The 15,289-nt window shown below is 39.7% G+C and overlaps 1 protein-coding gene across 2 annotated transcripts in view; it reads right to left on the bottom strand.

Moving 5' to 3' along the window:
* Window positions 1-15,289, bottom strand: part of TANGO6 (transport and golgi organization 6 homolog) — a 174,280-nt gene that overhangs the window by 36,748 nt on the left and 122,243 nt on the right. For both annotated transcript variants that reach the window (XM_043898918.1, XM_043898919.1), the window contains exon 16: window positions 884-1,035. In XM_043898918.1, coding sequence (XP_043754853.1) covers window positions 884-1,035 — 152 coding nt within the window. The remainder of the gene's footprint in view (window positions 1-883; window positions 1,036-15,289) is intronic.

Raw genomic sequence — 15,289 nt, 5'->3', positions numbered from 1 at the left:
GGGGATGTTCCCACAACTCTGAATATACTAAAAACCATTGAATTGTACTCTTTAAGTAGATGGATTATGTACAGTATGTGAATTCTATCTCTGTTATTAGGAATAATAGTATTTGGGTTTGGTTCAGATCATGGTCCAGGAGTTTTTTCAGTTCAGGGTTTATGGTTCAGTTTGGGTTGAGTCACATAATCAGATCAAATAAATGGAGTAAAAAATACAGGAGCCAGAATATTTATAACAGACTGAAATCTTTAGCTGATATAACAAAACAGACCTGCAAAGTCCTTAACTGTTACAAGTTAATAGACTAAACAGTAAGAGAGTGCAAAGTGCCATCTAAAAAAAGTAAAAATCAGATGCCCAATGGTTCATGTGTATTAGCATACTGAAAGATTTTAAGTTGGTAAAAATCATTGTTTTTAAGTTATTAAAAACTTAAATACAAAGGGGCTTCCCTGGTGATCCAGTAATTAAGAATCCGCCTGGCAATGCAGGATATCTTCGACCAGTGAGGGCCAATTAGAATATGTATTTGCCTGAGATGTTTCTGTGAACAAAGATGACACTCATAGGTAGCCCAGAGATCCAGGGCAAAGTTTTTTTTGCCCTTCCTCAAAGTTTCTTCTGTTCTGTTTCCTTGGAATATTTACAGTATATCCCCTTTTATGGCTTAAAGTAGGTTAAGATGACATCCTGTCACTTGCAATTAAAAAATTCTTACTAATACAACTTTCAACATACATACGAGACTATCAAGGCTGAGGGAGGTTAAATGACTTTCTAGATCTAGAAAAAGAACACAGGTCTCCTAACTCCCAGGGCCAAGCTACATTATAGGTCCAAGTGAAAACAAGCTATAGAGAAAGGAATCAATCTGCAATACCTCATGAACCACGGAGCCCAGCATAAAGTCCAGCCTCTGGCACAGCTCTCCAAGGTTGGACAGGCTGCTGGCCCTGTGAGCACTATCCGGATCTCTTGCTCCTCTGAGGAAGGTGTGGATTAAAGGTTCTCGGTACTTTGAGACCATGTCCCCTGTAGCAAAAGGGAAGAAATCACAGTCTTGTAAAACAAACTTTCAACTACTTAAAAAAGGAATAATATATCACCATTGAACAGTGTATGGTGTTTTATGCTTTTCAAATTACTTGTATAACCATTAAAAAATCATATCTGGAAGAATAATGCTAGGGAAAACATGCATGATGAATTCTTTTGTGAAAAAGCAATTTATATATATATATATATATGAAAGAAAAATGTATATATCTTAAGTACATAGCTTAATACACTTTCACAAATTCAATACAACTCTCGCAGTTACAGAAATAGCAAGTCTGGTCCTAGGCTAGACCCCGGTCATCAGCCTAGTACTTTTCTTACACTATCACCCTACCTACTCAAGCAAAGTGAGTGAAAGACAATCAAGGCATTTTGGATCCTTGTCAAGGAAAGCTCGATGATTTATTTATTGAGAGACCTACTATGTGCTAAGCACAGTTGCTGATAGTTGGGATATACCTGTGAACAAAAGAAACAAAGAGCCTTGCCCTCTTGGAGTTTCCACTGCAGTAAACTATACAGTAGGCTAGAAGGTAATAAATGCCATGAGGGGCAGCAGGAGAAAAGCACGGTAAAAATATCAGAAGGAACAAGGATGGTGGCAGATTTGTTTTTATTATTACTATTTTTTTGCATGCAGGATCTTAGTTCCCCAAGCAAGGATTGAACCTCTGCCTCCTGTGGTGGAAGCACAAAGTCTTAACCACTGGACCACCAGCGAAGTCCCAGACTTCTTCGTTGAGTTGTTTGAGACATTTAGTCAAAGGCTAGAAGGTGAGGCTGTCTCCATGTGGATATGGTGGGGAGGAGCACATCAGGAAGAGGGAACAGCCAGTGTAAAAACCCTGTGGAGGAGCATCAAGAAGGCCCAAGATGGGACTTCCCTGGAAATCCTGGCTAAAACTGTGTGCTTCTAATGCAAGGGGCCTGGTCAGGAAACTAGATCCTGCATGCTGCAACCAGCCAAATAAATAAACTAATTTTTTTTAAAAAAGAGAAAGCCCAAGAGGAGGCTAGAGGGGAGATGGTAAGGGCGGGTGGTGGTGCAGATCTTGCAAGGCTTTATAGACCTCTGTAAGGACTGGACTTTTTCAGAGTAAAATGAAAGGCCTTTGGAGGATTTTGAGCAAAAAAGTACAAAAAGATCACTCTGGCTGCAGTGCTAAGAACACACCTTAGTGTATGTGAGTGTGTATGTCTTGTGGAAACAGGGTACAAATCAGGAAGCTGCTTGAGAGAGAATGGTAACTTGAGGAGAGGAGGTGAGAAAGATTGTGCTTATTTTCTAAAGATTGTACCAACATGACTTTCGGATGACTCCAATGATGACTCCTAGGATTTTTGCCTTTGCGTGGTAGAATGAAGTTACTACCAACTAAGATGGGAAAGGCTCCAAGCAAATTAAGTTTGGGGCAGAAGGAAAAGTCAGAATTCAGTTTTAATATGTTGAACAAATAGTAGAAGATATACAGAGTGTTCAGAAAAGAGAAGTCTGGGTTGAAGATATACATTTTTTAGTCAAGGGAATGTAGATGATAAACTTAAAACCTTGAAACTAGATATATAATCAAGGGAGTGAGTTTAGGTAGGGAAGGGAAGTAGACCAAGGACCAAATCTGTATGCTTCCTTCAACCCTAAGTCTGGGATGAGTCTGGGAAGGGAAGAACCAGCAAAGGAGACTAAAAAGAAATAACCAGCCACATAGGGGGAAAATTAGCCTGGTATCCTAGAAATTAAGAGAAGAAAGTCTATCAGAGAGGAAAGAATGGTCTGCATTAAATGCTGCTAATAACTAAGGTAAAAGAAGACTAAAACTGACAATGAGATTGAGCAACAATGAGGTCACTGTGGACCTTGACAAGAACAAGTTCTGATGGGCTGGTAGGGGTGAGTACATGACAGAAGTGGGTTAAAGATAGAAAAGGAGAAAAAGAATTGGATCATTTAAGGAGTTTTTCTGCAAAGCAGATCAAAGAAACAGGTGATAGCTGGTCAAGGAAGTAGGGTCAAGAAAAGTTTGGGGGGACTCCCCTGGCAGTCCAGTGGTTGAGACTCTGCGCTTCCAGTGCAGTGGGTGAGTTCAATCCCTACTCAGGGAACTAAGATCCCACATGCCATGCAGTCAAAACAAAGGAAGAAAAACTTGTGTTTCATTTTTAAAGAGAGAAGAAATAAAATGCTAAAGCACTCCGAATTGACTTTAAAAACAAAACAGAAAAAACTTCTTCCTCCATGGACATGCTGAGAACTGAAGATGTTTTGGCTTGATCTTGGGTCTGAGGCCCTAGTTCCAGAGCCCAAGTGCAACACTTCACTTCCAGCCTATTTGTAGCCCGAAGGTTACATGACATCTGAACAGTGACAATGGTTTCTGAAACATATGTTTAAAGTCACCAAAATGGTAATTACCCAGAAAAATCAACAACCTGCTCTCTCAGGCCCAGCTCTGTGCTGCCCTGTGCTTAGTCCCTCAGTCGTGTCTGATTCTTTGCGACCTCATGCACTGTAGCCCACCAAGCTCCTCTGTCCGTGGAATTCTCCAGGCAACAATACTGGACTGGATAGCCATTCCCTTCTCCAGGGGATCTTCCCAATCCAGGGATTGAACCCAGGTCTCCCGCATTGCGGGCAGATTCTTTACCATCTGAAGCTCAGGCCCAACTCAAATGTCTCAAATTCTACTTCCTTTGTGAAAACCTTCCTTAATATTCTCTTAGCCTTAATTAGTTCTCCTTGGAAGCCCCACAGTACTTTCATTTAAATCACATTTGTTACTGACACCTTGATTCCTAGAGAAATACCTGTTTCTCACATTAGACTCTAAATTCCTTGAGGGAGAACTTTGACTGCTTCATCTCTGTTGTTATCAGTTCTTAGTAATCTTTGCATATCCTAGACGCTTAACAAATGCCAATGTTGACTTGAATTTACTCATTTCTTCAACAAAATATAATTATGTGCTGGTATTATGCTCATGTTCGAGGGATACAAAAATTGATAAAACATATCTTTACCCTTTAAAAAACCTAAAGTTTAGGGGGTGGGTATAAACAGATAAGTACCAACAATTATAGTCCTGTGTGGTTAATGCCGTCATCGAGTCAAGCAGAGGTTGCTTAGTATAATTTCACTAATTTTAGTCACTTGGAAAGGGGAAGAGGAGAAAGTTTATTTTTTGCTTTCCCTCAAAGTCAGGAACACAATGTACTTTCCTTACAATGTAAGAAAAAGATGAGGGGTAATTCTCTAAAATGCTCCCAGTTCCTAATATAATACATGCAGCATGAGACTCACCCCCCTGCCCAGTTAACATCAACATGTAATGCAGAAATTGAACCAGTGATGACTTAGTCATACCCTGTTTTCAGAACCCTGTGCCTACTTAGACCTAGTATTTGCACTTCTGAATACCAGTCCTAGTGAATGCAGTCACATGTTATGCACAAGAATTTGCATAAAGGCTTCTCTGCAGAGCTGTAATAGTGAAAAATGAGAAGATATAAATTAAAATGAATTAGCATGAAAGTGGTTAAATAACCATACACATTGTGGAATACTACATGGTCATTAAAAGGAACAAGACAGAACTGGAAAGGTATCCCTGGGACTGTCCTGGTGATCCAGTGGTTAAGACTCTGTGCTTCCACTTCAGGGGGCGTGAGTTTCATTTCACAGGCCTCTTGGCCAAAAAAAAAGAAAGAGAAAAACTACTAAAGAAATATTTTCTTAAGACAATATTAAGTGAAAGAAACTAATAGAACCAGTATCATTCCATGTACTTACATAAAAATGCACACACATAATTTCTCTCAATATTAACAAACCCTATCTACAGATTTAAATATGTATATTAAGCATACAAATGCATAGAAAGAAGAGAAAAAGGATATACTGAAAGAGAAAGGTTAGATAACTTGTCCAAAACAACCAAGATCAAATGTAGGCAGTCTTACACTTAACTCCTATGATACAATGCATTTAAGATATTTCCAACTAAAAGAAAAACATTTCTCTACTTTTGGTATAACATTGTCCTTTTCTGGAGTCAGAAAGGAGCTTGCTTGTTCTGCAGTGAGATGTGCATCTAGAGTTAAGAGCTCTATGTTCTAATTTTGTTTAATTTTTATTTTTTCGCAGCACCACTCGGCATGCAGGATCTTAGTTCACCCAACCAGGGATCAAATAGGTACCTCCTTGCAGTAGAAACGTGGAGTCTTAACCACTGGACTGCTGTGTTCTAATTTCTTCCCTGAAGCCAACTAGCAGTGACTTAGGGCAAATCCCTTCACCTCCTCAGACCAACTGGAGATGAGTCAATTAGACGAGACGGTCTCTCTGGCCCCTTCCAGTTGGAAGTCTATGAGGTGATGAGTCACCTTTGGCTTAGCCATCAGGGGAATGAGATTCAGGAGAGCAGGAAGGGAAGAAAAAGCATCTATTCATGAGCCCTAGAGTGGGAGGCTGCTGTGGTTAAAGGAATGATGGTCTCTGTTGGGAAGGAAGTCACTGAGAAATGACAGAAGTCTGGAATCCATAAAGGAGGGGAAATTGCAGGTTGAAAAGGTAAGAGCAGATGACAAACTAGTTATTATTTATTAATGTAGGGATTTAAAGTTAAAAATAAGCAGTAAACTGTAAAGCAACTATATACCTCAATTAAAAAAATAATAAGTGGAAAACTAAGCACTGTAAATTAGTTATATTTCAATTTAAATGTAGGATTAAAAAATAAGTGGTAAAGAAAAGGTACTATATGTTAGGTACAGAGTCCCTCCTCTCATGGTATTCAAAGCATACTGAGGAAGAGGAAAAATACTGACCAAGCAACAACACTGGAGTGAGATGTCCCCAAAATGGTAACAGAGAAGATACTTTTATGAGTAATGTTTTGATCTGGTTCCAATTTCCATTAACAACAGCTCCAGTATTCTTATTCATCCAGACTCAAAAGCCTGGTGTTCTTTTTTGACTTCTCCCTGTCACCCTTCAGTCAGTCAGGCAGTTCATTTATTATTCTTCAACCCTCATTTACTTCCCTATGGGAACTGAGGCAACTTTCAATAAATAATATTGAAACTGAAATGAATATTTTTTAAAAGCTCTATAGTGAGGAAGTACCGACTATCCCATGCTAAGAATGGTTATTGCAAACGAACCCCAAATTTAGTTTAGCAATTCTAATAGCTAAGGCAAAAAAAGAAACAGAAAACATATTTCACATTAGTCAATAAAAGAAGGTACATCTATTTCCTTCTTTAGGAAGAACACCAAGAGGTATCTCACTCATTCATTCAGCAAATCTTAATTGAGTGCCTAAAACGTTCCAAGTATGATCTCAGTACTGGAGATAATATATAGCATGAACAAGAAAGCAAAGTTCCCATCTTTATGAAGCCTACTTCTATTGGAGGAGAAAGACAATAAATAGTAAATAAACTTTCCAGCAGCAATAAGAGCTATGAAGAAAAATAAAGAAGGGGGAGCAGTTAAAAGTCAGGGGTGAGGGCTCAGGGAAAAGGTATCAGAGGAGAAGAGCTGAAGGAAAAAGTCATGTGACCTGGGGGAAACTGAAGAACAGAACGGACAACAGAAGTTTTATATTCAATGTAGAAATCATATGGCTGCTTCTTACACTTTCTCACCATAAAAGTTAAGGGCATACCATTACATTAACAAAATCAAAATTTAACATTCCATTTATATAAATTCCTGCCTTGCCTGAGCTTCATTACAACTTTCCAAATGAGCGTCCATTTAACTGCATGCTCCACCAACCCCACTCCCAAGTGTACCTAAGAACCAAGAGGAGCCAGTGGAGACCCGGAATCTCGAGAGCCCCACACTGAATCCAGCAGCTGGCTCTGGGCCCACCTGCTACCTTGTTTTCCAGGTACTGGACTGGATGAGCTGGAACACTCCCTGCTCCCACTGTGCATTTCTCAAAGTGCCACGCCATCATGTTTTCTGCAGCCTGACCTCCCTCAGACCTCATATACACAGCCAGGACATGTCACACCTTGCTCAAACCTGGTCTTCTTTGGGGATTTACAGCTCTGCCCCCATTTCCTGAAGGCTCTGTTAACCTCTGACGGTCTTCGCTCTCCCCTGCTCCTATCGTGCTGTGTGGTTGGTTTCTTAAGATTATACTGGATCCCAGTTGCCAGTTAGCCCTGACCAGGTTTCTATGCAGAACAAAATGAATGTATGTGAACAGAGAACACAGCTTCCAGGGCTACATGTGACACCATCACAGAATTCAAAGACCCTACAAAAAGGGTTCTTAATTTTAGCTTAAGGGATCCCCATGTGTCAAATTTTCTTGTGTACGTCTCACTGGCATTCTCTCATTCTTCCTTGTAAAACCACTCTAATTTTGCTCAAATATCCATCTTCTCCCTGTCCAGACACCACTTATCTGATTCAGGCTAAGGTCTTTATTGCTCTAAATGAATCATGGTGGACATATCTTCTTAATTGCTCTGGGCATGTGATCCAGTGTGAACAAAGAGATGTGAAGGAAAATCTGATGGAAGACCCTAAGAAAACACTTTGCCTCTGGTTATGTGTAGCCTGGTGGGCTACAGTCCATGGGGTTGCAAAGAGTCGGACACAACTTAGCGACTAAACAACAACAAATGATTTTAAAAACATAACACCTTAGAGTTGCTGCAGCCAATGGAAACTATGAGGTAGGAGATGAGGTTGGCAGAGTAGAAAGATGAAGAGATTTGGGGTCCTGAATGATGTAATGGAGGCAAAGAATTAACCAATTCAGGGCTTCTGTCATGTGTAATGATTTATTCCTTATTGTTTAAGCCAGTTGAGTTGAGAATTTGTTAGCTGTAGCCAAAAGTATTCTAACTGATTTGACATATGAAAATTTAATGGTGTAGAGATCTTCTATATCAGGTTCTATGTCTATCAACACAAAGTCTAAAAAGTTAGATTTGCCAATGCAGAGAAACTTAAGACGGTGTATGTTTTTAAAAGGACTCAGAAGTCAATTTTATAACATATAAAAGAAAAAAATAAGCCCGATAATTTTCTTTCTTCTAATTACAATTTTAATTGGGACAGTAGCCTAGTACACAGCATGACTCAAAATACCAATGTATATATATATTTTGGGTTGACCAAAAGGTTCATCTGGGCTTTTTTCCATAACATCTTTTTTTGTTAATTTATTTTTTAATTGGGGGAAAGCTGCTTTAACCATGTTGTGCTGGTTTCTGCCGCACAACAACGTGAATCAGTCGTCATATATATTTATCCCCTCCTTCTTGAGCATCCCTCCTCCCCCCTCATCCCACCCCTTTGGTCATCACAGAGCCAGGCTGCACCCCCTGTGCTGTGGAAGCTCCCCACCAGCTCTCTCACAGGACAGTACATACGTCAGTGCTACTCTCCCAATCCCTCTCACGCTCTCCTTCCCCCGCTGTGTCCACAAGCCCATAAATTTGATTAAACCTTCTGGCCAGCCCAATACATACAAAAGAGCAGAGTCATCTTTTTACATCTGCCAACTTATTAAATAAAGAAAAGTGAGTAACTATTTACAGTAGGAGCTCATGTAAGGGGGTTACATGCTGAGTGTATTTCACAACTACTGACTAACCACCCATTTCATTATGAACTAAAACCTCAGGCTCTGGGACATTCACTGCTATTCCCTAGTTTCTGATTAAGCAACAAAACCTCAATTATCCTATCTGGGAGGGTGTTGGTTAATATATATTTTTGGCTTCTTTTTCTGCTCTTCTTTATCCAGATGAGATGTTTGTATTTCTTCAGTTTGAACTTACCTGAACCACAAGGTTCTAAGATCCTAATTCACCTTTAGTTAGAAAAGGTGGCATACACTTGCCCTCAGACAAGGGCAAGTATTTGTTACCATCCTGCTATCTCCTTCAAACTATGCATACTGTATGGCTTTTACAAAAAATAGTATTGATTTCTGAACTCCCTAATCCCTATTTTCAGAAAGTATTTCCCATAGACTACAATATTTAGACTAAGATATACCCATGGAACTGAAGTTGGAGAGACTATCATCTTTTCCTTTAGCATTTAGCAACAGCTTCAGGGAAATGAACACAGTAAACTCAAGACCAACTTTTAGAAACTTTCGCAAGTTGATTTTAGTTGAGTTTTTCCTAGTTCAGCTCTAATGGATTTTACTTTGTGCAATGACAATGATAACACCTGGCTATTTGCATCTCTGTATTCTCAGGAAGTCAGCAATAATCAACCCTATTTTAAAGCAAACAGCTGTGCATTCAAGGGAGCAAATGAAGGATCTAGATTTGTTTGAACAAACGAAAAACGAGTTTCTTTGGAAGGTAAAAAATCAAGTGCATAGTGAAAAGAGAGAGTTGAAAGAATGTCACCTGCCTATGACTTGTGTGTATCAATTATCATCTACATGAAAAGATTCCTTCAACAAATTAGGATTCAGAAGTTTTTTTTTTTTTAATCAAGTGTTGCTATGGTACTTTGAAGTCTAGATTGATAGATTTGTTTATGCCTATCAGATCCTCCCTTCTCTCATAAAGGATCTGAGATGACCATCTGCAACAAGAGACACTTACACACTGAAAGAGCACCATCAGATCCGAACTGACACAGTGAACTTCTGTAGTCGGGGGATCTGCTGATTTCAAGGGCTCACTTACTCTTCTAGTTCACTGAAACATGTCATAAAGATGATATTGAGAAGAATTAAGTGAGAAAGAAGATCTCACCCTTGGTCAAATCTTTACAACATCCTTTCAAAACTCTATTATTAATGTCTGTGTGTGTGTGCTCAGTCGTGTCTGACTCTTTGTGACCCCATGGACTGTAGCCTGCCAGGCTCCTCTGTCCATGGGATTTTCCAGGCAAGAATACTGAAGCCATTCAGATACTGAATACCATTTCCTACTCCAAGGGATCTTCTTAACCCAGGGATCGAGCCTGTGTCTCCCAAGTCTCCTACACTGGAAGGCGGATTCTTTAACACTGCGCCACCTGGGAAGGTCTGGAGGGCCTCTATTCCTTCCTTCTTGCCTCTCTCTCTTTCTTTCTCTCTCCCTCCCCATTTTTTTTTTTTTTTTTGAAATACAGAAGTGAGTACAGATAAAATTATTCCTAACTAATCTCTTCTATCTACCAACAGGAAGTAACTAAGAAATATCATATCCTGCTAGTGAAGGTGCTGCTGGGTAAGAGCAATTATATTTTCCACAGATTGAAGGATCACGTACAGCCAGCACTCCTCTGTGATCAGAAGTTTACATACATTCTGAGTAATGTTTTAGATCAATGTTTGTCAAACACAAACATGGGTACTGAAATTGCGCAGTGCAACTTGATTATAATGTGTATCCAGGTGATTCAGAATTATCATTAAAATGAAAACATAGCATTTAAAAAAATATTTTAAAGAATTCACAGATCCCTGAATTCTATCAGAATTTAATCTCCATACTCCAGCCCATCCATATAGCCAATTCAATGAAAACATTTAATGTGTACTACTACACACAAGGGACTCTGCAGGGCACTAGAGATTTAGTGAAAGTCGCTCAGTTGTGTCTGACTCTTTGCGACACCATGGACTATACAGCCCATGGAATTCTCCAGGCCAGAATACTGGAGTGGGTAGCTGTTCTCTTCTCCAGGGGATCTTCCCAATCCAGGGATGGAACCCAGGTCTCCCACAATGCAGGCGGATTCTTTACCAGCTGAGTCACCAGGGAAGAGATTTAAGGGTGAAGGAAATTTTGCATATACACTTCCAGTTGTTCCAGTACCATTTGTTGAAAAGACTGATAATGCTTTTTTGAGGAAAGGAATGGTTTAACTGGAGACTGAGTTTGGAGAATCTGATTGTATACATGTGTTCACAAAGAACAAAAGTTTTTGTTCTATGATGGAGAGTGAGGTTTACATTGCAATGACTTATATGCAGAGTACATCATGAGAAACGCTGGGCTGGAGGAAGCACAAGCTGGAATCAAGATTGCCCGGAGAAATATCAATAACATCAGATATGCAGATGATACCACCCTTATGGCAGAAAGTGAAGAAGAACTCAAGAGCCTCTTGATGAAAGTGAAAGAGGAAAATGAAAAAGTTGGCTTAAAGCTCAACATTCAGAAAAGTAAGATCATGGCACCTGGTCCCATCACTTCATGGCAAATAGATGGGGAAACAGTGGAAACAGTGGCTGACTTTATTTTTCTGGGCTCCAAAATCACTGCAGATGGTGATTACAGCCTTGAAATTAAAAGACGCTTGCTCCTTGGAAGGAAAGTTATGACCAACCTAGAGAGCATTTTAAAAAGCAGAGATATTACTTTGTCAACAAAGGTCCGTCTAATCAAGGCTATGGTTTTTCCAGTAGTCAGGTATGGATGTGAGATTTGGACTATAAAGAAAGCTGAGTGCCAAAAAATTGATGCTTTTGAACTGTGGTGTTGGAGAAGACTCTTGAGAGTCCCTTGGACTGCAAGGAGATCCAACCAGTCCATCCTAAAGGAGATCAGTCCTGCGTATTTATTGGAAGGACTGATGTTGAAGCTGAAACTCCAATATTTTGGCTACCTGATTCGAAGAGCTGCCTTATTTGAAAAGACCTTGATGCTGGGAAAGATTGAGGGCAAGAGGAGAAGGGGACGACAGAGGATGAGATGGTTGGATGGCATCACCGACTCAATGGACATGGGTTTGGGTGGACTCCGGGATTTGGTGATGGACAGGGAGGCCTGGTGCACTGTGGTTCATGGGGTCGCAAAGAGTTGGACACGACTGAGCAACTGAACTGAACTGAAATGCCTTCAGTGTCCTCTTACTCTGTTAACTGGTTGTAAAGTCAGTCAGACAAAGGATATTATAATCTTTTAGGGATCAACTTTTTTTCCCCCCCCAAATGATCAATGATTCAAATAGTAAGGGGTTTCTCTACATAATATGGGTAGTAAATAAAATATCAAGATGCATGCAATGATTGAAAACTTTTACATTCTTTAGCAAGAGAAAGTCTTTCTATGATAGTCACAGATGAATCAGGTCATTAACACAATCACTGCATGGTGTGGCCTCATCAGGTCAGAAGTGCTAATACCTCCTTCACTCTCAATGTAGGATGGGGTGTGTGTGTGTGTGCGTGCGTGTGTGTTTTTCTGTGTGTGTGTGTGTTTTCCAGTCATGTCCAACTCTGCGACCTCACAGACCATAGCCTGCCAGACTCCTCTGTCCATGGGATTTCCCAGGCAAGAATACTGGAGTGGGTTGCCATGTCCTCTTCTAGGGGATCTTCTTGACCCAGGGATCAAATCCAGGTCTCCTGCACTGCAGCCAGAGTCTTTACCATCTGAGCCACCAGGGAAAGATACAAAGAACTCTGACAACACAATTAAAAAAGACAAATAAGTCAGATTCACATGCACACAGCTGATTCACTTTGTTGTACAGCGGAAACTAACACATTATACTCAAATAATAAAATAAGAAAGAACCCCCCCCCCAAAAAAAGCCAGTTAAAAAAAAAGGCACATGTTTTATGACTTCATTTATAGGAAATATCCACAATAAGAAAATCCTCAAAGACAGAAAGTAGGTTAGTGACTGTGTGACTGGTAATGGGTATAGGTTTTTCTAGGGGTAGTGAAATGTTCCAAAATTGATTGTGGTGGTGATGGTTGTACACCCTTGTGAACATACAAAAAAATTTGATTTGTGCACTGTAAACTGTTGAATTGTAAGGATGAAGTATATCTCAATAAAGCTTTTTTTTAAAGTAAGTTTTTGAATAAGAGGGGTAAAAGTAGGGCTGCAGAATCCAGTTTATGTTGAAGCTGGAAAAATATATAACAAAAAAATCTTTACATATTAGAAGAGAAGAGGTGTATGTGTATAAGCAGAATCTGATATGAAACATAACTCTGCCTTTCAAAAGGTCAGAGATCAAAGGCTTGAGGCAAATCTCACAGACAATTCACAATAGTGGCTCCTTTCAAACATGAAGCGGGAGATCTGGATTCTTTGATGGTATGCCCACTACAGGAACCAGGTCGTGCCCTTGACCGCCAGTCAAGCAGAACCCAGAGATTTCCTACTGCTTTACGAATGGCATTGCTTCTGCTAGCTCTATGCTTCCTTATTTGTCAGTAAAAGACGGTGCCAATACAGTTTCAGTCTTTACTGCCTCATAGCTGGCAGTTTAACGGGTAACATTTTTTTAAACCTTTTAATTTTCACTGCATCAGTTTTTAAAAAAAATTAGTATAATATAAAAGTCTCTTAAAAGAGGCAAGGAAAATACTGAAGGGATAGACTCAGAGGTTCTTACATATTGTTATAGCCATTTGGACCAATACTCCATCTCTGGGTATGCCAAACCACACATGACAAACATTAACCCAGGGACAGTGAAGACCTCCTGCCAGTGTTTTAAAGCCTTTGTGCTCCAGCCTTTTTATTAAGTCTGTCCCAATTGCTTCTTTTTATTTCATTTCCTCTTAGGGACTCAAGTGGAGATGGGAGAACTGAGCTCTTTGTGTGCATATCTTTGAATCTTATCTTTCCAGGTTCCAGGATCTCAATTACATTGTTTGAATCCCCTTTGTAATCTAACCAGTTCAAGTAGTCTCTTCCTTTTCCACGACAGTACTTTTAGATTTGATATTAGATATTCTGGGGAGAAAATAAGAATAAAGGCATAAAGAGGTCAAATGTCACAACACACACTTGACTTCACTAAATCTCTTACTGGAAAAAGGGATCCAGAAAAACTACTTTTTCTCCCATTTATTTGGGAACTAAAGTGACTAGATCGTTGGGGTAAGTACATGGTGGAGAGCCACATGCGCTCACAGAAATATCCCTGCTGACCCAGTCAGTGAGGAAATAGGAGACAAAATACAGATCTGACACTTTTCATGGACCCTTTTATGTCCTTCATAACATCTATTAATTTTTCCTGCATTTCAGGGTCTAGAATTCTATTTCACTACTGAAAGAAACATAGTAGAATTATTACTGGTTTCTTTTAACATTTCATGATTCCAAATTATTGCCACATGTGGACCAGAGTCAACAGAGACAATAATTTCAATCAAGGTCAGAAGGAAATTAGATTGACACAGCAGATCCTAAAGCTGTTTAGAGAATTAAATAATTTAAATGCAATTAATTTTTTTATGAAATTCATCATTAAAGAAATTCACAGGTAAATTCTGATCTATTAACAACAATTACTTTTCAGCCATGAATTTTCCCTACAGCTCTGGGGAAATCACTTCTTTTCTGATTTTAGTTTCCCTTCTCCACACAGCCCTTTACAAACACAGAAGAGATTTTAGTTATGATAAGATGTGCAGCTACAGTACAGTGGGAGAAAAAAATGGTGTGTGCATTTGTAAGCCTCTTTATCTGCAAAACACCTGTGTGCCTATAAGTGCATAAGAATTTGACATTGGTAGGGAAAAAAAAAATGTTCTTAACTCTGTGCTAAGGAAAGAAAGAATTTTAACAGGCTGATCCCAGGTCACACAACTACAGACAGACAGACACATTCTCTAGTCTCCCGGGCAGAGGCTCCTTCTACTGCCATCAGGACATTTACTTGGCTCACTAACAACAGCAGGAACTTCCGCTCTAAAACAAAGGATATCAGTGTGGCCCGCCGATTCCCTGACACCTCTGACATTTCACGGTCATCACCAATTTTCATTCTTGTTTAACCTCATAAGGCATGAGTGGAAGAGAAGCCAGGGATTTATGTCTTATAAAAGGGCATAAGCAACGGGGTATAATGGGAATAATTTCCTAATTCTAGCCTGAAGAGGAAAACAAAAAAAAATTCCCCTCTTCTTTACTATCTTCAAAGTGGTAACACTTCCGGTTTCCTAATGGTAGGAGATGACTGGTAAATGGCCTTGTGAAAGCTGCTAAAGCCCTATGCTTGATGCACATATTAGGGCATTAGAGGGCTGGAGCCAAAGCCATCTTCTGGTCTTGATGGGGCTTGCCAGGGAGGCAGGTCGCAGGAGTCACTGGGCAAGAATGCTGGGTAGTCCCTGGATAGAGTTTCCCTTATTGGTGTCTACATGTCAGGACCCTTTTTCTCCCTCAGGCGAATTGTTGATTTGCTGTTTTTTGTTTTTTTCCATTCATACTGTGATCCTTTTTAAGGAAATGTAACCAAAAGGTGACCCTGAGCTAGGAATAGATTAGCAAAGATCT

The sequence above is a fragment of the Cervus elaphus genome, chromosome 4 (assembly GCF_910594005.1).
Source record: "Cervus elaphus chromosome 4, mCerEla1.1, whole genome shotgun sequence".
NCBI classification, from domain to species: Eukaryota; Metazoa; Chordata; class Mammalia; order Artiodactyla; family Cervidae; genus Cervus; species Cervus elaphus.
The sequence above is the reverse complement of the archived record's forward strand: the minus strand, read 5'-3'. Positions and strand labels throughout refer to the sequence as shown.